Here is a 27,978-nt window from a genome sequence, read left to right as displayed (position 1 = left end):
CCTCTGTCATCTCCCTGTGCTGGCACTCCCACCTTGCACAGCCAGTGGGGGGACCCTCCCAGGCTGCCCTTGTTTGCACCCCAACCACACACAGGCTCACCCATACTTCACAGCTTCTACCCTTTACTAAGCACGAAGCAAACCCTGGGCAACCCTCGCCTGCCCTGGGTCACCCGCCCTCAGCAGTGGATCTCATAGGCATGGGGCACTGGTGGTGGGAAGCCATCGGCCCCATCTGACCCGCTGAAGAGTGGCTTGGAGCGGTCAATGACAAACATCTCATGGCCACGCTCACTACGAAGCTCCTCGAGCTGTGCGAAGGTGCAGGGCCCATCCGAGTAGTCATTGATGAAGAGGGCACCCTCACCAGGCGGCCCTGACTCCTTTTGCCCGCGCCGGCGGCAGATGACCACAGCCAATAACAGGGCTGTGAGTGCCAGCAGCGCAATGGCTGCCGCCACGGCTGTCTGTGTGGCTGGGCCCAGTGCACGGAAGGCCAGACTGCCTGCCTCATGGAGTGATGCAGGGCCCACCAAGCCGGTCACCGGTGGAACTAGCCGCTGTTGCTGGGAAAGGTTGACCCGGAGCTGGAAGGGCACTCGGGCGGCGCCGCCGGCATTGGAGGCTTCACATTCATACTTGCCGGCGTGTGCCAGGGTGATGTTGGTGAGGAAGAGCATGCCACTGCCCGTATCAGAGGCTCCAGGCCCAGCTGTCCCAGGCATCCCACCTTCTCGCTGGGCCTGGGCCCACCGCTGCCCCTCTCGAGGATGGGCCACCTTTCTCCAGGTCACCAGGGGCTGTGGGTAGCCAGAAGCCTGGCAGGCCACCCGCAGGTCCTCACCCAGGTTGGCTGTCACCTCCAGTGGCTCCACTTGCACGGAGGGGGGGATGCATATGAGGCTGCTGCCAGACACCTCCAGGAGGCTCTGCAGGGCCAAGCGGGGGGGCTCTGCACACACAATCTTCTTGTCCCTGGAACTGAGCAGTCGCTGGCCCCCTTCCCTGATCCAGGCCCCTAGCCAGTGTAGAGCACAGTCGCAGCGCCATGGGTTCTCTGTGGGCAGAGCACAGGTGTGCAAGTGGCTCAGGGGTGGTCCCCAACACAGCCTGTGCAGCTGATGTTTGGCTGACCAGAGCAAGAGCTTTGTGTATCCCTGCCACCCCTTCTGACCCCAAGCTCCTTTAGTTCTGGGAAGCATGCCTGGTTCCCTTCTCTGCTGAATGCCCACTCTCCTCTCCTGAAGTCTTCCTCCAGCAGATATTTGGGGAGGGCCTTGGTGGCCAGACAGCCATCACTGCAGTGCTGAAAGGAAGCAAATCCCACCCCTTGTCTTCAGATGCTGCCTGAAATGCTTAGAGCCCTGGGCCCACCTTTCCAGTTTTTACCTACCTGTCTTGGCCTCTCAGTTCTGCCCAATCTGACAAGGGACTCTTAAAACATTTATTAACATGAGAGAACCAGAAAGAACATCACTTACACATGTAATGCCACGGTTTGAATGCAGAACCTCATGCTTTGAAACCCTAAGTTCTAGTCACTGCACCACCTCTTTCTTGGGCTGCATAGTCCCCGAGCTGTACCCCTCCCATCACACCCACCCCAGCAGCTTTTACCCTATAGCTGCAGGTGGTGCTGTGGCTCTCCAGGGCACTTTCCTCAGAGCCCCCATCATACTCAAACCAGCTCCCGACTGCCACTCCCATGGCCGAGAAAGAGGTACCTGTGAGACGCAGCACCTGTAGGCTGGCCAGGGGCTGCAAGGCCTCCCGGCTGATGGTGCCCAGCTGGTTCCTGCTGAGGTCCAGCAGTGCGAGCGAGGAGAGCCCGGTCAGCGCCTGGTTCTCCAGTAGCTCAATGTTGTTTTCCTGTAGGTGCAGTTCTTGGAGACGCTGAGGCAGGGACAGCAGATGGTTAAGGAGAGGGGACTTAGGCAGCAGGTTCCCTTACTAACAAGTTAGAAAGGGTGTATGCTTTTCATTACTCTAGCCCAACATGGTGATTGGCAACCCAAGAGGACCCCTGCCTGTCTTATCCCCTCGTCCCTCACCGGCAGGTGCAGGAAGGTGAAATCCAGCAGCTGCACCAGCTGGTTGCCGGCCAGGTAGAGTGTGCGCAGCTGGGTCAGGCCAGTGAAGGTGCCCACACGCAGACCCTGCAGCCGGTTACCCGTGAGTGCCAGCTCTAGGAGGCATGACTGTGCATGGAAGGCCCCTGGTTCCAGGAAGCGCAGGCTGTTGTTGTGCAAGTAGAGGTGCCTGAGGGTGGCAAGTGGTGCCAGGACCCCTGTCTCCAGGTGCTCAATGCTGTTGTCCTGCAGGAACAGCGTCTGCAAGCCAGAGGAAGGATGAGTATTTACCCTACCTCTGATGGGGGGGATGTGCTGTTCCTTGGAAGTGCCCCCTAGGCCCATCAACATACATGCTGCCCACCTGTGTCCCTGGCGGGATGCCGGATGGAATAACACGCAGATGAAGGGCCCCGCACTCCACCGTAGCGCTGTAGCATCGGCAGGCATCTGGGCAGCCAGCAGCGAAGGGCAGGAATCTGGGTAGCAGTAGCAGCGGCAGCGGCAGTGGCAGCGGCAGCAGTGCCAAAGACCCGGGGGCCATCTCCCACAGGGCCCCCATGGAACACGAGGTGGCAGCTTCTGCACTGGCCTACCTGCAGGCTGCCTGAGGGAATGTGCCTCCTGAAGCACAGGTTGGCAGGCCTTCCCCTGACACGTGAGTAGGCAAAGAGCACAAGCAGGGGCTGTATCATGTTGAAGTTTTGGAAAACTAAATTCAGTGTAAGAAGCTGATAGAACTTTTTCTTCTGGTGGTGTGTGAGCTTGAACCTAGGACTTTCGGAGCCTCAGGCATGAGAGTCCCTTTGCATAATCATTATGCTATCTACTCCCACCCGATAAAAATTTCTAGTTTACTCCTTTACTTTTATTTAAAAAAAAAAACAAACCCATAAAGAGTGAGGCATTTCAATATAGAATTCCTTATGTTCTTAATCTTGCCCCACAGGCTACATGGAGAGCCAACCCCACTCCGCCTGCCTTTTTCCCTCTCCATCTCTTCCTGGCACCAGGGGCACCATGGTTATGCCTGTGGACGTCAGGATTGTCGCTTTCCACATCCTAGCAACCAGCTTTGGTCCACTCTTTTGATGCTTGCAAGAAGTTGGTGCAAAGAACTGACTTGGGAACGAGTAAGCAGTGAAACCCTGGGACCAGCTGTCCAAGGGCTGGGAGAGCAGGCCCTGAACAGACACCCCTTGACCTGTGGTGGTTACTCTAGGGACTGACACAAGACAATACAAGCCATAGAACCTAGAGTAGAGGTTCCAGGTCCCAATGCCTGGGCTTCCAGTGTAGTTTCTCATGTAGGCTTTGAAAACAGTGAGCGTGGTCCGGGAGGTGGTGCAGTGACTAAGGCATTGGACTCTCAAGCATGAGGTCCTGAGTTCAATCCCCGGCAGCACATGTACCAGAGTGATATCTGGTTCTTTCTCTCTCTCCTATCTTTCTCATTAATAAATAAATAAAATCTTAAACAAAAAAGAAAGAAAGAAAACAGTGAGCCTCTGGACTGTGAAGATTGTGTGGTATGTTGGATTTATACACATGTAACTGTGACTCTAGAGAGGTGGAAGAAAACCTGGGTCTTGTTGCAGACATAACAGTCCCAACTGTGAAGGTGTGAACCTGACCTGGGAAGTTAATCAGTCTGGAAGCAAAGATGTAAGGGCTTGAGGGCGTGCTGTTCCCTGACTTTGGCCCACATCTAATGGTCGCCTCTTTGAATACCCACCTGTTCACCAGGTCTCCTTAATAGCAAAAGTGAGTCATGTGGGAAGGTAACAAGTGGTCTCAGTGTTTCAATTTTGTTCTCCACAGTAACTCACATGATAATATGAAGTCACTAGAGATGAATTAGGCACATATTTTAATAGCTTTGGCTTAGGCAAAGGCAGATCCCAGGTGAGTCAGATGAGGCTGTATGAACCTCAAGAATCGGGGGGATATTTTCTGGGCTCCAAGAATCCAGTTCTGTGAGCACAATGCGCCTGCCACCCAGTTTCCAGTGGCAAGGCTGCTGCTAGAGGAGGGAAGGTTATCGGGGCTGATGCTCACAAGGACACCCCAGAATCAGATGAGTGCAGAAGACCGTCCTGGGCAAGGCTGTGGGCCCAGACTAGAAGGGAGGGGGAACAGGACAGAATTCCTTTTTACCCAGTGGCTAAACCCCTAATCCAGCTGGTCTGGGGGCGGGGCATCACGCAGATTTCGGAGATGGCTGTGACTCTGTCACTCCTGGAGGCCTCACCTGGCCAGAGGGACAGAGGCCGCGGGGCACAGTGCCTCGATTTCCCACGGTGTGTTCTGCACGCGTTCCAGCGCGGGGCGGTCCCTGATCAGCTGGAGGCAGGGTGTGGCCCCTGCCAGGGCCTACAGCCCCTCCTCGCCCCCCCTCCCGCGCGCGTTGGGGACACAGCCGCCCCAGCCCCGGCTCCGGCTCCCACCCAGTCTCCTGCTGACCTTGGGGCGAGTGCCGGCTCACCTGACGCTCCCGCGCTGCGGCTCCCGGCCGAGCACCCCGCGGCCTCGGCCCACCGAGCAGCGCCCACGGGGGAGGGGCCGGCGCCGCTCGCGCACGCGCGCCGGAGCCCGCGAGTTCAGGCCGGCCGGGGGCGACTAGGAGCAGCCGGAGCGGAGGGCGCCCGGCCCCGCGACCCCGCCCTCCCGGAGCGCCGGCCGGGCCGCGGCAGCACCTCGGACAGCGGCAGGCGGGCGGGCGCGCGCGCGCGCGGGGAGGGGGCGCGCGCTGGCGGGCGGCGCGTGCGCAGGCCGGGGGCTCAGGGCGGCAGGGCGGTGAGCCGCGCCGCCAGGTCCATGGTGAGCGCCAGGCGGCGGCCCTGCCAGCGCACGTGAGAGGGCTGCGCGGGCGCGCCGGGCGCGAACTCGAAGCAGGTGCTGAGCTCGAAGGCCAGGGCCGAGCGCACCAGGCCCACGCCGCCCACAGGTTCCGGCGCCGGGTGGTAGAGGCGCCCGTTGGCCGCCAGGGGCAGCAGGCGCGCGGGCTCGAAGGGCACCGCCAGGGCCTCGCCGCCGCCGCAGTAGGAGAGGCGCGGGGCCCCGGGGCCGGCCGACAGCAGGTGCGTGAAGACCACCGGCCTGTCCTCGCAGCGGAGGAAGTTGCGCTCCCTGCCGCAGAGCGACAGGAAAGGGAAGGCGGCCTCGTAGCGCCCGCTGCGGTTGGGTCTCAGGCGGGAGAAGAAGGTGACCAGGAACTGAGGGTCTGGGGGCGACAGGTGCGGCCGCTCACCATGGCGGTGCCCGCCCCCGGCCCTGCTCCCCTGGGCTGAAGACCACCACAAGTTGGTTGCTGGCCCGCCACAAGTTCCCCGGAGCGAGCAGCAGTACCTTTAAAGCAGGTGGTGAAGTTCTTCATTTTGGAGTCATCTAGGAAAAGCTGCAGAGGGACAGGCCGGCCCGTGAGCCCCGTGTAAGCCAGACGGTTAGGCCCCTACGGTTCTGGCTCCTGCTCCCCAGCCCTGGGCCGACCCACCTTTGCTGCACGTCTCTCATTTCAAGTTTTTAATGAGATGCACCAACTCCACCCCAGGGTGGCCGGGGTGGCCCTGAGGGAGAGGAACGGTCTGGAGCCCCAAGCTCTTGGGGTCAGTGGGCGGGCCGGAGCCCCGGCCTCCCGGGCCGAGCGGGGTTCGCGCACCTTAGGGCTCCGCCCCCAAAGGACCCGCCCCTCCCGGGAGAGGAGTCGGCGCCGCCCCTGGCCCACCTGGCCCTGATGATCCACGTAGTAGAAGTACTCGCGCGTCCGCGGCTCCGGGCTCTGGCCCTGCGTGTAGGAGGGGCCTCCGACATCGCTGCAGACGTGGGCTCTGGGGGTCCGCGCCAAGGCGCAGACCCAGGCCGGGAGCGCCCGGCACAGCGGCCTCATTCTCCTCCACAGGAAGTACTCGGCCGGGTCACGCGGGGGCGGCGCAGCGCGGACTCTGGTCCCCGGGCGGCCGCAACTTGGTGCTTTGCGTTCCGGTGGCGGCGCGTGCCTTCCCGGCCCTGACGCTTTTTCCTTTTCTGGCCCCGCAGAGGCGACCCGCCATAAGGTGGGGTATAGACGAGAGTAAGAGTGTGGGGGGTGGAGCCTCAAAGGGCAGCATGGGTCCGAGATGTCTCGTCTGTATCCTCCCCCACAACCAGCTGAGTGGCCTGTGTTCGTAGTAAGTGGCGCATCAGAAGCACCTCCACCCCTGAACCGGGCAGGGCTTCCGGGTTCCTTCCTCCCTGGCGAGGTGCACTCCCAGGTGACCCGCAGGTGGAGTAGGTTGCCCTGTTCGCACCCAGACACGCTGACACCAGAAAGGAACAGGAAGCAGTAGCAGCGACCATGGCTCTCAAGTGTCATATGTACTTTATTCACACAAAGTTGTCACCTCTCAAGTCCATGCTTCAGAGCGAGAATCAGTAACCAGGGCCTCCCCCAACCTTGCCCTGAGATGAGACCACCAGAATAAAGATGGTTCCCCAGGGGCCACCCATGTCTCTGCAGGGCTGGGCTCTTTGTTTTTAATAATAAATAAAAACTCAACTCTAAAAATATATATATATATATATATATAAAACTGGGGGGGGGGAAATTAAGTTTTACAACAATTGGAACTGAAAATTCCAAAATGGAAAATGTACAAACTGAGAATCTAGGTCTCCCCTCCCTCCCTGTTCTAGCCTCTAGGAAAGGCAGTCCAGGACACCCCTGGAACCTCAACTTTGGGGCTCCTCTTATCTAGGACAGGTCCTGGAACTTGAGGGTGGGTTTGTTTTTTGGTCAGAAACCAAGATTGAAGAAAATGAAGGAATGATAGCAACTTGCTCTGCAGAGGACTGGTGAGGACGGCTCAGAGATAAATAGCATTTGGGTTAAAACTATGTCATTAGCAAATTTAGTTCTTATATCTGTCGCTCTATTTATATCTCTATACACAAGCGGATTGGGGTGCAGTATAGATGCTGAATTTATAGTTACATGAAGAAAAAATACTCTCGCCCCTTTCCCACCCTGCCCCAAGAATGTCTGCCCAACCCTACTCCCAGCCCACAGGACTTTGGCTTGGGGACTCCTCCCCACCCAGAGAACCTGCTGGGCCCTGGAGTCCCCTAACTCACTGCAGGTGGGTGAGTATGGAGATTGCTGGCCAGTAGCCCCAGAGGGAAGGCAAGGGGAGGGGAGATGGGCTGGGCCAGGCCCAAGTTCAGGTCAGACCAGGAAGCCACAGCTCACCCAGGGAGGGCGTGAGGGCATGTGCTCTTGGCCGGCCAGGGAGGGCAGTGTCGCTCGGCTCCAGGAAACAGAAGGCACTTTCTCGGGCTGACCCGTGGCCGGCGTTGTGTGAGGTGGTGCCTAAGGGAACTGGCCATGAGGTGGGGGGAGGGGGAGTTCAAAGGCGCTCTTTCCATAGCCCCTCTAACCTGAATGAGCCCCTAAGATGAGGACCAGGGTTGGGGAGACAGGGTCCAGGGCTTGAGGTGTGGCGGGGCCTGTCATGCTACCTCCGCAGCTGGCATCCCTCCCCCCTCCCTCATGTTCCCTTGTCTGGCGGGCCTGTGGTGACCACTTGCTATAGCACGCCCTCCATGAAGCTGGTGTCCAGGTGCTGGATGAGTACACGCAAGAAAGACATCTCTTTACGGGTATTCTCGAAGATGATGCGAGGGTCATCAGATCGGCAGCGTAGGCAGTTGGGCGCCATCACCATGGCCAGGTTGCTGACGTCCATCTTGGTAATGGCCACATTGGCAGGCTGCACGAATACCTAAGGGCAGGAGCCAGGAGTGGATGAGGCCACTCGGCCAGGGGGCTTATTTCAAAGGGGCATGTGCAGATAGGAGGGTTCTGGCCAGGGGCTCACCCTGTGCTCACCTGGAGGAAGCGGATGAGGTAGCACAGCACTAGGCGGTTGATGCGGGGCAGGGCGTGCACCACAGCCACTGCAGCCTCGGGGCTCTCGTAGTGTGCAATGCACTGCTCGTAGAACTCATGAGGGATCAGGGGCTCCTCCAGTTCCCGGTACCACAGCTTCAACAGCGATGCTGTGGACATGAGTGAGTGTGCTGAGAAGGGGTGCCCACCCAGGACCAATGGAGGGGCAGGAAAATGGGGTAGGGGCTCTAAAGGTCCAGATTAAGTAAGCCTAGCACCTGGGAGTTTTGGCTGAGAGTTGAGACAAATTACTCGCAACCAGGACTGTGCAGGTGAGGCTGTCCAGTGGGCAGGGGGCTTGTCTGTTGGCAGTGGCAAAGGAGGCAAGGGGTCCAATTGCCTGGATTAGACCTGTGCCTGCTGCCAGGAGGAAGGGGGCTCACCAGGGACATGTGGGTCCTCCAGGCCTGTGGGCACCTTCCACTGGTCCACCTGTAGCTTCAGGGCATTCACCTCATCAATGTCCCCAGGGACTCTGCAGAGTACAGGGTGTGTTCTCAGGGAGAAGCCCAAGGTCAGGGCCACCTGGTCCCTCTCTGTAGTATGTATGTCTTGCCCACCAGGGAGGAAAGTGTCGCTTGGAGCCTTGTCCCACCACCCACACTATCATTCTCTGTTCCTCTGCAGAGTTGTAGTCCCAGCCCTATGGCCTATTTCCTCAGGTATCTTGAGGCTTGGGCACCTGGGTCCTGATAGGTGAGTCACCTGGGGCAGGTAAAGCACTTTCTTAGGCCAGAGCTGGTCACTGGAGGGCTGCTGTACTGCAGGGTAGCATACCACAGGCTCTGCCTGTGAGTGGTCACAGTGCCCCTGGCGGTCCTTTCTGTGGGTATAACCCCTGGCCAGTCCTCCTGCCTGGGTGTTAAGTATGCTGCTATCTGTAGAAATGGGCCTGCTGCTGTGTCTCTCCCTACACCATACCCTCCCCTCCCATTTGCTACAGTCCTCCATCATGTCAGTCTTGAGGGGACTTCTGCCCAGGACTGGGGCATCAAAGTAGGCCCAGTGGGCCTGGTACAGTCGTCCTTGCCTACCACAAACACAGTGGTCCTTACACCCAGGGCCCAGGTTTTATGAGCACCTGAAGATGCCTTCTGTCTGGTCACCGTTGAGCGCTAGCACCTCCTCTGACAGCCGTGTCTGCACCCAAGGCAGCTGCCGGTCTGGGTACCGCTCCTTCTGCATGCTCATGACCTCCTGCAGTGCACTGCCAAACATGGAGGGGCTGAAGACGGCATTCTTGGCGTGGCGGATCTCCTCCACGTTGGGCTTTTTCAACCCCTGCAAAGACAGCTCGCTGTGTGGCATGGCTAGGCAGCTCTTTCCTCCCTTTCTTCATTCTTTCTCCCAGTGAAGGTTCTGGAGGGGGAGCTCTTTGCCCCCTGAGGGGCCTTTTACTGAGGCCTATCTACAACTTCCTTAAGCACTAAGTATCTTAAAGTGGTGGTAGGGGTGTGCTAGGGTGAGTGTGAACATTGCAGGACTGGGATAGCAACTGCCTTCTGCAAAAGTGGAAGGGGTCAGGGACAAGAAAGCTTCAGGAGCTACTTAGTGGTGTTGGGCTGGTTAAAAAAAAATAAAAGGCTGTGGGGGTAGAGGAGATAGCATAATGATCATGCAAACAGATTCTCATGCCTCAGGTCCCAGGTTCAATTACCTGCACCACCATAAGCCAGAGCTTAGCAGTGCTTTAAAGAAAAAAAGAAAAGAAAAAAGGCTCTGTGAACATTGAAGGGAAGGTGGCAGGATCATCTCAGGTGTGATGAAGCCAGGGTCTGCTGCTGCAGTGTCTGACTGAGGACTTCCTTCCTTTTTTCCCTTTTGTCTCCAGAGTTGTTACTGGGGCTTGGATGCTGGCACTAGGAATCCACTGCTCCTGGTGGCCATCCCTTTTCTTATATTTTATTCAATAGGACAGACAGAAATTAAGAGGGGACGGATAGATAGGGAGAAAAAGACACCTGAGGACCTGCTTCACCTTATAAAGCATGCCCCCTGCAGGTGGGGAGTGGGAGATCGAACGCAGGTCCTTCCACATAGTACTATGTGCACTTAACGGAGTGTGCCACCACCCAGCCCCCACACTGAGGCTTAACAGACAGCCAAAAATTGAGAGGGAAGGAAGTGATAGGGAGAGAGACACCTGTAACACTGCTTCATTACTCACAAAGCTTCCCCCCCAAAGATGGGGACCAGGAGCTTGAACCCAGGTCCTTGCACATTGTAACGTGCACTTAACCCCGGGTACGCAATCTAGAACTTCCTATCTACAGAGGGTACAGGGTCCTCAATGTGCATCTTAAGGGCTTAGAACTGATAAGACAGATTATGGGGAGATAGCTAACAGGTGGTAAGAGGTGGTAAGCCAGCAGGTGGCTTAGTGTCAAGGGAACTACCTAGTGGAGGGTCACTGGAATAGGTCCCTTCTACCTTTGTATGAGTACAGGAGGGACCTAGGACAGGCTGCCTGGTCTGTGGAGTGGTGCCCAGCCCCGGGGTTCTAGGCCTCTGTAATACAGGTCTGGGTCCCTCCCTTGAAGAGGCAACCAGCCATGACAAGGGTCCCCTCTGAGTGATGTGGTCTTGCACCCAAACAGAGTGCTTGGCCTCTGTATCCTGGCATGCCAATCATGGTGCCAGGCCTGACACAGCTGGGGTTGCTGACCCTTTTCCTCTCCCCATCCCTTCTTGGTCTGGTGACACTGACCACTGAGAGCAGGCCATTCCCTGGACAGGAGTACTACCTGACCAAATCTAGGTGTGGTCAGTGCAGCCAGTGCCCCTGCCCAGCTACCCTGGGAGGAAGCAGCTCATACCTTTTTGGCGCCAGTTAGGGCTGCCTTCTGCAGCTTGTGGTAACAGTACTTGGCATAGGTGCTTATTGCCACCCCTAGAAAAGAATAGGTATGGTCAGCATGGTGGCAGTGTGGGCACAGGTCTGTAAGCCAGTTAGTGACTACAAGAAGAGGCAAGAAAGGCGAGAAGAGGCAATTCCTGGGGGCCTGGCCAGAGTCTTGCTTCCCCTGGCACAGGATAGTGCTATGTCCTTCAAAGTAGAGACAGACATAGGATGGGCAAAAGACAGCTTCTTCACCTCCAGGAGAGCAGTCCAGTCTACCACCCCTCCCCAGAGCCAGGAAGGGTAGGCTGGGAAAGAACAGGTTCACCTCAGGGTCTCTACCACCTGGGGCCAGCAGTCAAAGGGGGGGGTTAGGTTTTGATCTAGCTGATAGTAGGCTCACCTTTCCTGCAGGGCCCAGTCCCTGGTGGAAAGGGGATGTAGGGAGAGCAAGTTCCCAGTGCTCTGAGCCTGGGTGTTGGGGCAGCTTCCCCTGCCCTGTGGGAGGTAACACCATGGAGGGCCTTCTCCTAGTTCTCTCTTAAGCTGACTGTGGCAGGCAGGGAGAAATCCTCTCTCAATTAACTGGATTTCTAAAGCTCCATCCTGAGCTGCTCTGGCTGTGGTCACAGGGGAGAGACCAGCCAAGCAGACACTCCCAAAGGACCTCAGCCAGGGACTTCCCAGGTGGAGAGAAGTGGTCTGAGAAGTGTGGTGTTTTCTGGCCCTGGCAGGGAAGAGAAGGAGCAGCAACAAGCTAAGCACAAACCCAGAGACTGGACCAGGGCCACCAAATGGGCAGAGAAACTGGAACTTGTACCTGGACTTGAGACTAGTCCTTTCTCTGGGAGGCTCTACACCTGCCACCCCCATCATACCTGCTGCCTGCAGTGAGGGGTCCCTAGACACAGCCACAAATCAAATGCCTGTTATCTATCACTGAACCAGTTTCTACAGATGTGGGAAGACAAGGGCAATCCCTAGACTCCAGTGTAAAAACATGTCTTAGTCCTTTGAAAAGCTTTTAGGTTTGAATGATCACAAAGTGGCTTTGTATTACAACTGCTAAGGAGATTCTTTTTTTTTTCTTTTTAAAATTTTTTTATTTATTTATTCCCTTTTGTTGCCCTTGTTGTTTTATTGTTGTAGTTATTATTGTTGTTGGATAGGACAGAGAGAAATGGAGATAGGAGGGGAAGACAGAGAGGAGGAGAGAAAGATAGACACCTGCAGACCTGCTTCACCGCCTGTGAAGCGACTCCCCTGCAGGTGGGGAGCCGGGGTTTGAACCGGGATCCTTATGCCAGTCCTTGTGCTTTGTGCCACCTGCACTTAACCCGCTGCACTACAGCCCGACTCCCAGGAGATTCTTTTTTTAAAGCAACCAAAATGGAAACACACACCTCTCACAAAGTTTCTCCTGGAAAGTCTGCCTTGGGTCCCAAAGAGGTGAATCCAGGCTTTGTAGTGGGTTGGATAGCTCAGAAAACCTACCTCTGGCCCACTGCCCCACCTACAGGCTCTTTGAGGAGAGTAGATGGGGCTTAGGTGGGGCCCAGGGGCTCCCCCACACTGGGCATGTGCTACCTACATCCCAACCAACCTCTGCTGTGATCTGGGGATTCTCCCCTCTCCCTTTCCTGTGAGGGGGTCATGGCACAGGCTTTCTGTGTCAAAGCTAGGGGTCCCTCTACGACCATGACAAAGGTGATACACGTCTCCTGGGTGCTGAGGAGGATGCAGCAGATGAAGGGACTGAGGTCATGTGCACCTGGCATCCAGGAAGCTGGAGCATCCCTGAAGCTCCTGCCACCTACGTCAGCAGTACAGGGTGTCTACTGAGTGCTGGAGGCAAGGAATCCCTCACAGTACCCATGCCTCATCAACCTTCTGAGGGCAACAGTGTATCTGTATCTTGTTTTATAGGTGGAAGGAGTTCTCCAGTCTGTGCTGGGGATCAAGGTCTCCTGCACAGTGAGAATGGTCCAAGAGAAGGCAGGCCAGAGTGGCAGCTGCCCCCTAGAAGGGGTGCTGAGACTCAGTGGTCTCACAGCAAAGGGAAGAGGGGAGCAAGCATGGGGACTGGGTCTGGCACTAGGAGGGGCTGCTAGAGCCATGCTCTCCTACATGGGCTAGTGTGGAGGAACTTCCTAGGAGCTTGGGTAGAGGTGAATACCCTAAATTTAGTGAAGTGAAATTGTGATTCTTTGCTGACTTCACAATGGCAGTCAACGCCCCCTCCCAACACATACACACCTATACATACTCACCTGGGGGTACATCCAGAAAGCCCTGGCCCACTCATCCTCATGTTTCCTCCCCACTTTGATACAGCAATGCAAACTGGAAACTGGGATAACCCCTAAGAGTGAGATGGGCAGGTATATCCTTTCCCTGAGCCCCAGTGGTGGTAGGGTCTGCAGCTGGCTCTGGAGGAGGTGGGCCCTGGCCCAGGGTTAGTGGCCCCCCAGCACCCCTAGACCAGAAGCAGTTAGAAAAGAGGCCAGGTGGCCGAGCCGGAGAGAAGAACTGCAGACAGTGCCCAGGGCAGCGGGAGAGGCCCTACCATCCGGCTCCTCAACATAAGGCTTGGGTTTCTTTCTCAACTTGGACTTCTTCTTAATGTTCCTTTCCAGGAGCGCTCTCATGTGCTGTGTCACTGGGGAGTAAACAGAGCTGTGAGATGGAGAACACAAAGCCAGGAACACACCGAGGTCCATCCTTCCTGCTTATGTTCCTGGGGAAAGGAGGGGTTCTGTGTGGAGACCAGTAGGGGGGTTCACAGTCAGCTTTTGACCATCCCACAGAATAACTTGGAAGAAGCCAGCTTTTGTGCCTAGATGGCTGTGTGCCTGCAGACTGGGGCAGCACCAGGCAGGTGCCTTGCTGACCGTCCTCACCTATCTGCCACTCTCAGAGGACCCAACTGTTGAGTTGGCCCCTGATCTCGGCAGGGTCCTGTGTATCAATGTGCTTGTCCTATGCACAGCTGACAGGAAGGAGAAGGATGAGCTCCCCTCTCCAAACTAGACCACCTGTATGAACTACCTGTCATTCCACACATATGGGTAGGCCTCTAGCGATCTATTTCTTTCTGTACCAGAGCCCTGCTCAGCTTATGGTGATTCCAGGGACTGGAACCTAGGACTTTGGAGCCTCAGGCATGAGAGTTTCTTTACATATCCAGTATACTATCTACCCTGCCCTTTCACCTGCAGCACTGCTTCACTACTCATGAAGCTTCCCCCTTGGAGGTTGGGGATTTGAACCCAGTCCATTGCAACTGTAATTGCATTGTAATATGTGTGCTCAACGAGGTGCACTACCACTCGTTCCTGCTATTTGTTTTATTCTTTTATTTTTTTACTTTTTCAGATACAATGAGATGGGGATGGGGCAAAGGGGGGGGGTATAGAAATCACAGCACACAGGGAATCAGGAGGTAGCGCAGCGAGTTATGTGCAGGTGGCGCAAAGTGCAAGGACCGGAGTAAGGATCCCAGTTCGAGTCCCTGGCTCCCCACCTGCAGGGGAGTCACTTCACAAGCGGTGAAGCAGGTCTGCAGGTGTCTGTCTTTCTTTCCCCCTCTCTGTCTTCCCCTCCTCTCCATTTCTCTATGTCCTACCCAACAATGACATCAATAACAATAACAATAATAGCTATAACAATAAAACAAGGGCAAAAAAGGAAATAAATAAATAAAAATAAATATTAAAAAATAGTTAAAAAAAAAAAAAAAGAAGTCACAGCACTGAAGCTTCCTTCAATGAAGTTAGGGCTGGGCTTGAAACTGGGTCACAAGCATGGCAAATCAGCACATTATCCCAGTCATCTGGCCTATCACACCTACTTTTCGCTATGTGCGCTTAACCCACTGTGCCTGGCCCTGACACCTTTTTTTTTTCTTATCTTATTAATGCTCCACTTTTATTTCCCTCCCTCACTTTCTTTTCATAACCATTATGCTATCTCCCTCACCCAATGCTTCATTTTCCATTTAAAAAAAAAAACATCGGCTGGCAAAATAGTTTTCTTGCATAGTACGCTGCTTTGTTGTGTGTGTTTAGAGCCCAGTGCCCATGCACTGATGGAAGCTACACTCTCTGCATCTCTCTCAAAATAAAAAAATTTCGGGAGTCAGGCGGTAGTGCAGCTGATTAAGCACACGTGGCACAAAGTATAAGGGTCTGCGTAAGGATCCTGGTTTGAGCCCCCGGCTCCCCACCTACAGGGGAGTCGCTTCACAGGTGGTGAAGCAGGTCTGCAGGTGTCTATCTTTCTCTCCCCTCTCTGTCTACTCCTCCTCTCTCCATTTCTCTCTGTTCTATCCAACAACAACGACATCAATAACTACAACAATAAAACAAGGGCAACAAAAGGGAATAAATAAATACATATATATAAAAATTTCACATTAGAGAGAAAAAAATATCCAGAGCACTCACACATGTGACATGGGAGGTCAAACCAGGAGCTTGTCCTTACCCATGCAAATCCAGCTCTCTATACTACTGGATTGTCATAAAAGTTATGATGTATCGTTTCTATTTTTTCAAAGATTATTTTTTTTCCCTCCAGGGTTATTACTGGGGCTTGGAGCCTGCACTATGAATCCATTGCTCCTGGAGGCTATTTTTTCCCTTTTGTTTCCCTTGTTATTATTATTGTTGTTACTGGTGTTGTTGTTGGACAGGACAGAGAGAAATTGAGAGAGGATGGGAAGACAGAGGGGGAGAGTGATAGACACCTGTAGATTTGCTTCACCATTTGTGAAGTGACCCCCACAGGTGGGGAGCTGGGGACTCAAACTGGGATCTTTATACCAGTTTTTGCACTTTGTGCCATGTGTGCTTAATCTGCTGTGCTACTGCCCGGTCCCCAAAGGTTATTTATTTATATAAAGAATATTGGGGGTCGGGCAGTGGCACACTGGGTTAAGTGTGAAGTATGAAGCACATAGTATGAAGCACAAGGATGTGTGCAAAGATGGAGCCTCCAGATCTCCACTTCCGGGGGAGCCTCCAGATCTCCACTTCCGGGGGAGCCTCCAGATCTCCACTTCTGGGGGAGCCTCCAGATCTCCACTTCTGGAGGAGTGGGGTATCACTTCACAAGTGGTAAAGCAGGTCTGCAGGTGTCTTTCTCTCTCCCTCTCCTCTCAATTTCTGTCCTATCCAAATAAAATGAAAAAAAAAAAAAAGGCAGCTAGGAGCAGTGGATTCATAGTGTAGGCACTGAACTCCAGTGATAACCCTAGAGGCAAAAATAAGTATCAGTCAGTGACATACTGGCTGTTTTGTTTAATACCTATTGCCATTTTCGGTGAGTTTCATAATTTCTCATTCAAAAAGAACCTGTCTTTATTGGCAAAAAACTGAACAAGTTGCTGATTTACAGCCTCATCTGAGCTGAACATTATACCACGAAAGGAAAATAAGCGGAAGTCTGTTGGGGCAAGGTCAGGTGAGTGTGGTGGGTGTGGCAACACATCCCATCCAAGCTCCAGTAACAGTTGACGGGTGATCAAACTTGTGTGTAGTCTCGAATTGCTGTGACGGAATACAACTCCTTTATGACTAATGAGCTTGGGCATTTCTGGATGACAGATTCGTTCAGATTGTCCAGTTGCTGACAGTACACATCTGAATTGATTGTCTGGTTCCTTGGTAGGAGCACGACACCTTTAAAATGCCACCACCTGAGAGCACAGCCTTTCTCTGATGAACATCTGCTTTCAATGTCATCTGAGGAGAATCATCACATCTGGACCATAACTATTTGCGTACCACTGAGTCGTAAACAATCCACTTCCCATCACCAGTTATCAGTTGCTTCAAAAAAGTATCATTCTCACATTTACTGGGCAGATGTTTATATGCACTGTCAATGAATTTCTTTCAGTTCAGGAAGAACCGAAATATTGAACTTGCTTATGTACCCCAGCTTCTTTAGGTAGTTTGAAAGATGGATGGTCAATGTTTCTGCAGACTCTCATGTTATGAAACGTGGGTTTGACTCAATTAATGCCTTTAATGCCATCAACCTCAGTGGGCTTTCCTGACAGATGAGTGTTGCTGAAATCAAAATCACCAGCACATAGTGTCAACTATGGTTAGCACTCATTCTTGTAGAACATTGTCACAGAAAAAAAATTTTTTTTTTTTTGCCTCCTGGGGCTCAGTGCCTACACTATGAATCCACCGCTCCTGGAGGCCATTTTTCCCATTTTGTTGCCTTTGTTGTAGTTGTTATTGCTGTCACAGCTGTTGTTGTTGGATAGGACAGAGAGAAATCGAGAGAGGAGGGAAGACAGAGAGGAAGAGAGAAAGATAGACACCTGCAGAACTGCTTCACCACTTATGAAGTGACTCCCCTACAGGTGGGGAACTGGGATCCTTATGCCGGTCCTTGCACTCACAGTAAACTTTATACAAAACTTTTCATAAGCTTGACTTAAGTTTTTCCCTTGAATAAAATATGGTGAAAATGCAGTTTGGTCTTCCAGCTTCAACTTGTAATATCAACCAAATGACTCAATTATTTTTTCTTTCTCTAAATGAATAACAGATGTGAATGATTAGTATTTCCACTGCGCCACCTCCCAGACCACAATGACTAGTATTTCCAAAGATGAACTAGCGCCATCTGTTGCAAAAAAGGCGGCATGACTTTTCTGAACACCCAGTACTTCCCTGGACAAAAGTTTTCACTTTTGATACTGGTAATTTATGCCTTCTTTCTTTTTGTTCTTGTTCAGTCTAGCTTGGAAGTTTATAGATTTTACTGATATACAAAAACAGCTTTTTGTTTTGTGGAGCTAACAGTCTTGTGCAGACATGATTTCCTGACTCCGTGCTTTTCACTGTGAGAGTGAGGAGGAGACACCACAATACCAGAGCTGCTTTTGTTGCCACAGCACCTCCCATGCTGTGCCATGTCAAGGCTCACACCCTAACCCTTGAGCTAGTTATCTGGCTTTTTGTCTCATTTATTCTACCCCCCCTTTTAAAATTTTTATTTATTTTTAATTTTTTGGTGTTATCTTTTTAAAACTTATGTATTTATTTATTTTAATATTAATTTATTCCCTTTTGTTGCCCTTGTTGGATAGGACAGAGAGAAATGGAGAGAGGAGGGGAGATAGAGAGGGGGAAAGATAGATACCTGCAGACCTGCTTCACTGCCTGTGAAGTGACTCCCCTGCAGGTGGGGGGGAGCCAAAAGCTTGAACCGGGATACTTACGCCGGTCCTTGTGTTTTGCGCCACCTGCGCTTAACCCACTGCACTACCTCCCGACTCCCTGATTCTTCTCTTTTTAAGTAAAAGATGAGATCATTGATTTGCGATTTTTTTTTTTTCAGTTTTCCACACAACAATACAACCCCCACTAGGTCCTCTGCCATCCTTTTCTAGGACCTGTACGACAGAGTTTATTTATTATGAAAGAGACTGGATGACAGAGGAGGGGTAGAGACAGCAAGAGAGGACCAGAGTACTGCTCATCTTTAACATAAGGTGATGCTGGGTGGGAGTTCAATCTGTGACTTCTGGGGTCTCAGGCGTGTAAGCTGGTACTCTAACAGGCTAAACTCTGCCCTCAGCCTTGAGAGCTTATCTTCCTTTCTTTATTTTATATTTTTTGTTTGTTTTTAACCACAGTGCTGCAGCTATGGCTTAAGGTGGTGTGAGGGATTGAACCTGGGACTTTCAAGCCTCAAGCATGAGTTTCTTTCTTTTTTTTTTAATATTTATTTATTCCCTTTTGTTTCCCTTGTTCTTTTTATTATTGTCATAGTTATTATTGTTGTTGTTATTGATGTCGTCATTGTTGGATAGGAGAGAGAGAAATGGAGAGAGGAGGGGAAGACAGAGAGGGGGAGAGAAAGATAGACACCTGCAGACCTGCTTCACCATTTGTGAAGCGACTCCCCTGCAGGTGGGGAGCGGGAGGCTCGAACCTGGATCCTGATGCAGGTCCTTGTGCTTTGCGCCATGTGCGCTTAATCAGCATGAGGGTTTCTTTGCATAACCATTGTGCTATCTATACCCACCCGAGATCTTATTTTTCCTAAGAAAAATATAGGCATTTAAGTGCTAAACACTTCCATCTAAGAGTTGCTTTGAAAAACTAAATAAAAAAAAGAGTTGCTTTGATTATTTTCCACAAATTTTAATGGCCTGGGAGGTGGTACAGAGGGCAAAGCCTGGCCTGTGAACATTAAGTCCCGAGTTCAATCCCTGGCATGTTATGTTCCAGAGTGATACTCTGGATTCACCTCCCCAAACAACCAACAAACCCAATACATTCAACATGCTTTGTTTTCATCTTCTTTCAGTTCAAAAATACTTTCTAGTTTTCCTATAGATTTTTTTTTTTGAGGAGGTTGGTTAATGGTTTATAGTACAGTTGTTGGCACATAGGCATTTTTTTTTTTTTTTTAAACCAGAGCACTGCTCAGCTCTGGTTTATGGTGGTGATGGGACTGAACCTTGGAGCCTCATGCATGAGTCTCTTTGCATAACCACTAAGCTATCTACATTCACCCATGGGTATAATTTCTTTTTTATTTTTTAAAAAGATTTTTTTAAAAATAAAATATTTATTTTTATTTATTTTAACTTTATTTATTTAATATTTATTCATTTTTGTTGCCCTTGTTGTTTTATTGTTGTAGTTATTATTGTTGTTGTTAATGATGTCATTGTTGGATAGAATAGAGAGAAATGGAGAAAGGAGGGGAAGACAGAGAGGGGGAGAGAAAGATAGACACCTGCAGACCTGCTTCACCATTTGTGAAGTGACTCCCCTATAGGTGGGGAGCCAGGGGCTTGAACTGGGATCCTTATGCTGGTTCTTGCGCTTTGCGCCACGTGCTCTTAACCTGCTGCACTATTGCTCGACTCCCAAGATTTTTAAAATATTTATTTTATTCCCTTTAGTTGCCCTTGTTTTGTTGTTGTAGTTATTGATGTCATCATTGTTGGATAGGAAAGGAATAGGGAGGGAGGGGGGAGAGAGAGAGAAAAAAAAAACAAAACAACAACCAGACATCACTCTGGTACATGTGCTGCTGAGGATTGAACTCAGGACCTCATGCTTGAGAGTCCAATGCTTTATCTACTGCGCCACCTCCTGGACCACTCATGTAATATTTTAATTAAAAAATTTTTTTTTAAATTTTATTTTATATTTACTTTTCCTTTTGTTGCCTTGTTGTTTATCGTTGTTGTTATTACTGTCGTTGTTGGATAGGACAGAGAGAAATGGAGACAGGAGGGGAAGACAGAAAGGGAGAGAAAGATAGACACCTGCAGACCTGCTTCACCGCCTGTGAAGCTACTCCCCTGCAGGTGGGGAGCCCGGGGCTTAAACCGGGATCCTTACGCTGGTCCTTGTGCTTTGCGCCACCTGCGCTACGCCCGACTCCCGTAATATTTTTATTATCACAATGGGATTTGTATTTGCTTCACAGGTTATTTAGAAACCAGAATGTTCTTCATTTTCCAAATACTTAAGAGATTTTTGTATTGTTCACTGCCAACTTTTTTTCTTTTTTTTTTTTGTTCACTGGGGCCTCATTGCTCAGGAGATAGCATAATGCTTAAGCAAAGACTTTCAGGCCTGAGGCATCAACAATCCCAGGTTCAATCTCCAGTACCAATCATAAACCAGAGAGCTGAGTAGTGCTCTGATAAAAAACAGACAGAGGGAAAGATACCACAACACCAAAGCTTCCTTTAGTATGTGGGAACTACCTGGGTCATATGTGTGACAGAACAAGAGTATCACCCAAATAACTAACTTGCTAGCTTGCTAGTCTGATTTAATTCCATGGTGGCTACAGAACACTTTCTGTGTTCTACATCTTTTTTTTTTTTTTTTTTTTGGTACTCCTTGATTTGGTGAATTTTACGGCATTTAAATATACCCCAATAAAGCTGAAAGAAAAGAAGAAGAGTGGTCTGGGAGGTGGCACAGTGACAAAAAAGCTTTGGACTCTTAAGCATGAGGTCCCGAATTTGATCCCTGGCAGTACATGGGCCAGAGTGATATCTGGTTCTTTCTCTCTCCTCCTATCTTTATCATAAATAAATAATACACAGACACACACACACATATGTATATATTATATATGAAAGAAGGAGAAAAAATGCTCTGCTGCCACACCAGTGGCAATGCCAAAACCAGATAGCCCAAGAGCACTGTGATTTTCTGGCAGAAGATTAAGACTTTTATTTTGACCTACTATCTGGTACCTTAAGGCCACGTCCATGTGGAAATTCATAGTAAAGTAACATTATAGTCAATTCTCTGACAGGTTAAAAACATTTTTTTTTAAATTAAGGGTTAATAATTTACAGTACAGTTGCTGGAACTTGGTTACAATTTTTCATCTCACCAAGACAGATGTCTACAAAACATTCTCATCCCCAGAGTAGGTCTATCATTGTGTATCAGGACCCGAGTTAAACCGGGAACAGCTGCTGGCTATGATAACATCACCCCAGAACTCATTCTTAACTTGGGCCCCGTGGCAAAGAAGTGGCTCACTTCATTCCTGTCCCACATCTTGGAATCTGAATCTATGCCCAAAATTTGGCGTCGTGCGAATAGCAGCTTTGAAACCAAAGAAAGACCCAACACTGGCCGCCAGCTATAGACCAATTTCTCTCCTCTCCGTGTGTTACAAACTCCTTGAGAGGCTGCTTCTGTCACGTATTTCTCCTCTTACAGAGAAATTCCTATCACCCGCCCAAGCTGGTTTCCGCCCAGGAAGATCTACCTGCGAACAAGCCCTGGCCCTCTCAACTTACATTGAAAATGGATTCCAGAAGAATTTAAAGATGGGTGCTGTCTTTGTTGATCTCACAGCAGCCTATGACACGGTCTGGCACCGTGGTCTCCTAGTCAAGATCTCGAGATGCCTGCCTCCATGGGTGGCCAACACTATATCGTTTCTTCTCCAAAACAGAAGATTCCGGGTGCATCTGGGTGACAAGTCTAGCAGATGGAGACTTGTCTCAAGTGGCCTCCCCCAGGGCTCTGTTCTGGCTCCTACGCTATTTAATATTTAAATCAATGACCTCCCAGAAACTTCTTCAAGGAAGTTCATCTACGCCGATGACATCTGCTGTGAAACTCAGGCATCAAAGTTCGACATCCTTGAGGAAACACTCACAAAAGACATGTCTCTGATATCTGATTACTGTAAAAAATGGCGACTAATCCCTAGCACTGCAAAAATGGTATCATCTGTTTTCCATCTACACCATGCCTCAGCCTCGCGTGAGCTTAATGTACAGCTTGGTGATATGAGAATCCGGCATGAAGCCCAGCCAGTCTATCTTGGCATTACTCTCGATCGCACTCTGTCATTTCACGAACATCTCATAAAAACTGCAGCAAAGGTGGGCGCGAGGAATAACATCATTGCAAGACTGGCCAGCTCCTCATGGGGCGCGAGTGCTTCCACACTACGATCATCATCTCTGGCATTATGCTATTCCACTGCAGAATACTGGGCTCCAGTATGGTTCCGTAGCCCCCATGTCCACTTGGTCGATTCCAAACTATATTCCTCCATGAGGATGATTTCTGGAACCATCCGTTCCACCCCGGTTCCATGGCTGCCAGTTCTTAGCAACATTGCCCCGCCAGATATTCGTCGGCATGTGGCATCATCTAAGTTCATTTCCCACGTTTGCGCTCGACCGGACCTGCCAATATACGCGGATATCTTCGCCCACCCTGTCCAACGCTTGACGTCTCGTCACCCAATCTGGTCCCCTACGCCTACACTGAACTTCTCTGTTCCAGTCTCTTGGAAACAGAGCTGGCAGTCAGCTGAGGTAAAGAACAAACACCTCATCACAGACCCCTGCAAGCGTCAACCCGGCTTTGACCTAGCACGTTATGATTGGGCCCTCCTCAATCGCTATTGAACAGGCCATGGCCGGTGCACCGCTATGTTCCATCGCTGGGGAGCCAGAGACGACCCGAACTGCCCCTGCGGCTACAGACAGACTATGACCCACATAGTCAATGACTGCCACCTCTCCAGATTCAAAGGAGGTCTCGAAACTTTACATCAGGCTCAACCTGACGCTGTTGACTGGCTACGGAAGAAGGGCAAATGCTAGAAGAAGAAGGACCCGAGTTGCCCCTACCCCTTTACATTTTTGTTTTAGACTTTATTTAGGGACTAGTTGGTGCTGCACATGGCTGAGCACATATACTACAATGTGCAAGGACCCAGGTTCAAGTGCCCAGTCCCTACCTGCAGGGGAAAGGCTTCACAAGTGGCGAAGCAGTACTGTACATGTCTTTCTCTCTCCCTACCTAGTACCTCTTCTTCTTTCTCAATTTCTCTGTATCTAATTAATAAAAAAATAAAATACATTTATAGAAAATACTTTATTAATCCCTAGCATCACTATGAACCAAACCTAAGCAGTGCTCTGGTTAAAAAATAAATAAATTGACCTATATCTATTAAGTGAGAGTCCTCACACTTGCAAGTTTGGCGCTCAGCTATTGTACCACCTATACTGGTGGCTGCTACAGTCTATGTTTACTGAGACTTACCATATGGCTCATATGTGCTCTCTTCATGTGGCTGGGACTGGAATACAGAGGTTTGGGCCCAGAATTTATGCTCTTCCCCAATTCACTGTACCTGCTATTTCATGTTCAACCGGTTTCAGTCTCAAGGTCACCTCCTTTCCTTCTTGTTTGAGAGACTGACTCCTCCCATTGCTAGATTTTCAAAGCTTTTTTTTGCTTCTGGCTTCCCCACTGACTGCTGGTACCCACTTTCTTTGTCTGCCATGACAGCTTCCTGCCTTGTCCATGTACTTTTCAGATTTTCACATCACAATTATTCTCCCCCCTCTCTTCATTATTATGGTTTTTATTATAAAATATAAGAGAAAATTTACCACTTTAATTTTTATTAAAGGAAATTCCATCACTCCTGGTGGGTTCTTTGTTAGCGATTCTTAAATGCACAATAGTGGCATTAAATACATTCATATTGTTGTGCAATCATCACAAAGTTTTGTGATGTTCTGGAAATAGAACTTTTCATCTTTCTAAATGGAAACTCTGTTCTTCACTCCTCCCACTCTCTAGAGTCCATAGCCACTCCTCGCTATTTCGTCTTTATAAATTTGATGACTCCTAGGATTTTGTAAATGGAGCCAAACTATGTCTTCTGTGACTTGCTTTTTCTTTTCTCTGGACATAATGTCCTCAGGTTCTAGCCACACATCATGTGTCAGGATTTTCCCTTTAGGCTGAATAATATTCTATCACATATACATCACACTTTATCTATTAATCTATTCTTGAAACCTTAGCTTCCACTTTTCGACTGAATAATGCTGCTGTGATCATGACTGTTCAAATACAATTCAGGTCTCTGCTTCCAGTTCTTTTATCTTACCCGCGAGTATGACTGTTGGATCCTATGGCAATTCTATCTCTGCATTTTTGAGGAAGTGCCATTCTGTTTTCTACAGTGGCTGCTTCATGTTATACTGCCATGTGATGTTTCTTTTTTGCCTTCCAAAAATCCCATTTACTGTTCTTGAAGCAGGAACGCAAATGGAGCCAAAGTAAATGGATGTTTTCAAGCTGTCATCTTTACCTGGCAGCCAGTAGCTCTTGTGGGATGCAGGAAAAAATGAGCAGTGAATGAATCCAGGATAGTAGCCCTCTTAAATGTCCCTCTGTACAGTAGAGGGGACAGTAGCAATCTGCTGTGTCCACTACCAACCTTCCTGAGCATTTCTGTGCTGAAAGCCTTCTCTCATGTGAGACCTTTGACATTCCCAGCAGGTGTGTGACACAAAGATGTGACCCCATCTGAGACAAAATAAGCCAAGGCAGGGGTATATAAACCATGGCCCCTTGTGGGGTGATGATCACAATGCAGATGTCATTTAGATGCATACAAATCAAGCGAATCTGAAGCCAAGGGAGTAAGTATGGTTCAGGCTGAGGTGACGCACATAGAAGCCAGGCTTGACTGCCCTCAATGGTGTCCCTGAGCCACTTATCTGGGCTTGTTCTGAGAAGGGCCTGCAACAGACACCTACCCAAGGGTATCTTGGGGCTGAGGCTGGGGTTCTGGCTGGAAGATATCCCTTGTGCCACAGATGTGAAAACAGATACCACAGCCCAGACAATAGAGACTACTTGAGCCTCACCTGGGAGATTTCAAAACTAAGCTGAACTTGAACTCCCCTTACAAGCACAGGTGTAGAACAAAGATGCACAAACCTCTGTGCCACAGAATGTGTACACGGAAGCTGCTTGTGAAAGGCCAGCTGGCAGCACTACCCAGGAGCCACCAGGTTCTGCTCATTTGTCACTCACCTTTTACTTGGTGAGCATCCCCTGGGGCCCCAAGACTGGCTGCTGAGCAGTAGACACACACTTCCAAACCACTGGCTCAAGGTGGAGACATTTCATACCCTTCTGGAAGAGGCTGAAGTGAACCATGAAGCCAAAGACCACCTGCTCCTGGAAGGCCTACAGGGTCAAACTCCCCAGGTCACCCACCAGGCTGCCTGTCTGCAAGCAGGGGGACTGCCTGGGAAGAGCTGATGGCTGTGCTCAGTAAGCCTGATTCAAATACTGCAGGGCTGGGCCAGAATCTCATGGCTTCCCAGATGACTGCTTCATAGTAGATGAGCTGTGTGGTACCCATCTAACATACCTTCCCAGCACCCCACTGCTACTCTGCAGTGGCAGCCCCAATATCGGGAGCACAAGCCTTTGTCAGGCAGCTGGTCTGAAGCAATGCCCTGGCCACTTCCACACAGATGGTCAGAGGAGCAATTTGTGGCACGTTTGACTTGGGAGACACATGTGAACCTACTTAAGCATCTAGAGACCAATTCTGTGACAAGGCCATGTGACCACACATGACTACTGGGGTGATAACGGCATTCTGGGGACATAAGTGCTGTCCTGGGAGGATCATGACCCTAGATCTTCTTCCAGCAGGCCAGGCCTAGACTTCAGGAGCCTTGGGATACATTTAAGCTCTGCACTGAGCTCCATGAAGCTGGTGGAGATAACTTCCATGCAAGTCTCAAACTCTGAGCGAGCAGTCAAGGCAGCTCAGGGCTGTGGTCTCCCTGACCTGCATTGACCTGGCTACCTTTGTTGCTGTTCTCTGGTGCCCCCTGTGGCCCTGGCCCTACAATAGACACCCTGAGCCCCACTGGGCCCCCTGCAGGTTGCAGCACAGCTGAGTGAAAGCAACAAGCACCCAAGTTTCTCATGGGTACCAGCCATGGTAACCTCAGTGCAGAGGAGCTGGCTGATTGAGACATTATGCCACCAGTCCTTGTTCAGCCAGCCTGTGAGTCTGTGGCCAGGACCCTCTGAGAGCACTGCCTATGGCTCTTTTCAGGGCCCCACATTAGTGGATATACAGTGATGCCTGCAGAGGAAGCTTATCTGTGCAGAAGTAGCTGGCCACCACCTTACCTTAGTTGGTCACGCCTGCCAGGGTTCTGTGGGCTGGATCTTACCTTTGGTGTCATTGACGGGGTCCATGTGCCGGTAAATGTAGCCCTCCAGGTATGAGTGGAACTTGGGCGTGGGTGGGAAGAAGGCCAGACAGATGGCCATGAGCTCCCAGCCTCGAGCCAGGCTCTCCAGGCGGAAGTTCTCAGTGGTCTGGCGGCACAGCTGGATGTAGAGCTCGTCTCGCAGGCCTTGAACACTCCACCCCTTGGTGGCGATCTCCAGCGCAACATGTAGTGGGTCAGCCTTGGCTCGTCGGTCACCCATATACATCTGGATCAGCTTGAAGATCTCACAGGCCTCCTTTTTCACGTGGCGGTCGCTGGTGACGATCATGGGCTTCTTGATGGACTCACTGCTCCAGGCCAGCATGTTGGCGATGGATACCTTCCGCCGGAAGAGGCCCTGTGTGTGCTTGTTGAAGTGTTTGGAAGCCCAGTTTTCAATGTCGGTCTCTGAGGATGGCTTGCGCAGCGTAAAGGTAGGGAACACACAGCTGGCACTGGGCATCACACTGCGGGTCTGCCGGCTGTTCTCAAACTGGGCGCAGGTACCGAGGTCCTCAGACTAGGAAGGAGAGAGGGCTGTGAGGGCTGGGATGGTATTCTGACCCAGCTGGTGATAGGTATGGCCTTTACTTGGGGGTAACGAGTGAGGGTAGGGCTGCTGGGGGAAAGGTCAGTGACCGTAAGGGGGGGGGGGGCAGCAGCACTTGCAGTGCGTCTTAAACAGGTCAGCCCAATTTACAGTGCAGCCTCTTGGGCCAGGAAGAACTGAGCTCTGGATTTGCAGACATGAGGTCCTGAGTTTGATCACTGGCACGAGGTATGCCAGAGTGTGGGATGGGGCCTATCTCATGAAATAGATAAAACAAAGCATGTCAGAAAAGTAAGTAAGTAAACAAACTGGGATTAGGGCAGTGACACACTGAGTTGAGCACACATGCTACAATGTTGAAGGATCTTGGTTCAAACCCCTGGTCACCACTTATAGAAGGAAAACTTCAGTGGTCCAGGAGGTGGCACAGTGGCTAAGGCACTAGACTCTCAAGCATGAGGTCCTGAGTTCAATCCCTGGCAGCACATGTACCAGAGTGATGTCTGGTTCTTTCTCTCTCCCCTATTTCTCATAAATAAATAAAATCTTAAAAAAAAAAAAAAAAAAAAGAAGGAAAACTTCATAAGCAATGAAGCAATGGTACAGGTATCTCTCTCTTCTTTACCTCTTGATTTGTCTCTAACCAGTATGTAAATAAATATAAAAAAATAAAATGTTAAACAAAACAAACCGACAGTGGCACCTCCTCATGCATGGTTGGAGAAGGTACCCAGAAAGGTCCTTCTTCCAACTTTAGCCAGGGCTCCATCTCCAGGTGGGGTAACTCCCTGCTCCTGAGACTTTGGGTTCAGGGACCAGTACAGGTCTGCAGAGGGAGGAAGGGCCCCAGGCATAGGAACTGACTGTGGCTGTCACAGGACACTGCTCCTGCTTAACTGCTACTGCTGTTTGGTTTCTGGAGTTGAGGAAACAAGAGAAAGACCAGATACACAATTGGGGGAGACAACATACTGGTTCTGCAAAACAAAACAAAACAAAAAAACAACT

At 50.7% G+C, this 27,978-nt stretch overlaps 3 protein-coding genes across 11 annotated transcripts in view; all 3 read right to left on the bottom strand.

The window, feature by feature from the left end:
• Positions 1-106: 106 nt before the first annotated feature.
• Positions 107-4,674, bottom strand: LRRC24 (leucine rich repeat containing 24). 5 transcript variants are annotated; one of them, XM_060197101.1, is made up of 5 exons: positions 4,555-4,674; positions 2,434-2,676; positions 2,052-2,330; positions 1,725-1,893; positions 107-1,057 (listed from the first exon to the last, which is right to left on the bottom strand). In XM_060197101.1, the coding sequence occupies exons 2-5, from the start codon at positions 2,629-2,631 to the stop codon at positions 180-182; spliced, it is 1,524 nt and encodes a 507-aa protein (XP_060053084.1). In that variant the 5' UTR covers positions 2,632-2,676; positions 4,555-4,674; the 3' UTR covers positions 107-179. The 5 variants fall into 5 exon arrangements, with proteins under 5 accessions (XP_060053084.1, XP_060053083.1, XP_060053075.1 ...); XM_060197100.1 differs by having other exon boundaries at positions 2,434-2,672; positions 4,555-4,656; XM_060197092.1 differs by lacking the exon at positions 4,555-4,674 and adding an exon at positions 3,805-3,904 and having other exon boundaries at positions 2,434-2,720.
• Positions 2,949-6,435, bottom strand: C1H8orf82 (chromosome 1 C8orf82 homolog). Its single transcript, XM_007516088.3, has 3 exons — positions 5,794-6,435; positions 5,418-5,466; positions 2,949-5,292 (listed from the first exon to the last, which is right to left on the bottom strand). The coding sequence occupies exons 1-3, from the start codon at positions 6,418-6,420 to the stop codon at positions 4,850-4,852; spliced, it is 1,119 nt and encodes a 372-aa protein (XP_007516150.2). The 5' UTR covers positions 6,421-6,435; the 3' UTR covers positions 2,949-4,849.
• A 150-nt stretch (positions 6,436-6,585) lies between these two features.
• Positions 6,586-27,978, bottom strand: part of ARHGAP39 (Rho GTPase activating protein 39) — a 104,497-nt gene continuing 83,104 nt past the window's right edge. For 3 of the 5 annotated variants that reach the window (XM_060197039.1, XM_060197045.1, XM_060197040.1), the window contains 7 exons: positions 26,379-26,940; positions 13,398-13,490; positions 10,809-10,882; positions 9,074-9,273; positions 8,376-8,467; positions 7,933-8,102; positions 6,586-7,825 (listed from right to left, as the gene is read on the bottom strand). In XM_060197039.1, coding sequence (XP_060053022.1) covers positions 7,631-7,825; positions 7,933-8,102; positions 8,376-8,467; positions 9,074-9,273; positions 10,809-10,882; positions 13,398-13,490; positions 26,379-26,940 — 1,386 coding nt within the window. In that variant the 3' untranslated portion in view covers positions 6,586-7,630. The remainder of the gene's footprint in view (positions 7,826-7,932; positions 8,103-8,375; positions 8,468-9,073; positions 9,274-10,808; positions 10,883-13,397; positions 13,491-26,378; positions 26,941-27,978) is intronic. The other 2 variants (XM_060197048.1, XM_060197054.1) reach the window with 1 other exon arrangement.

Source organism: Erinaceus europaeus, chromosome 1 (assembly GCF_950295315.1).
Source record: "Erinaceus europaeus chromosome 1, mEriEur2.1, whole genome shotgun sequence".
NCBI classification, from domain to species: Eukaryota; Metazoa; Chordata; class Mammalia; order Eulipotyphla; family Erinaceidae; genus Erinaceus; species Erinaceus europaeus.
Note: the sequence above shows the minus strand (reverse complement) of the source record. Positions and strands in the feature narration are given on the sequence as shown.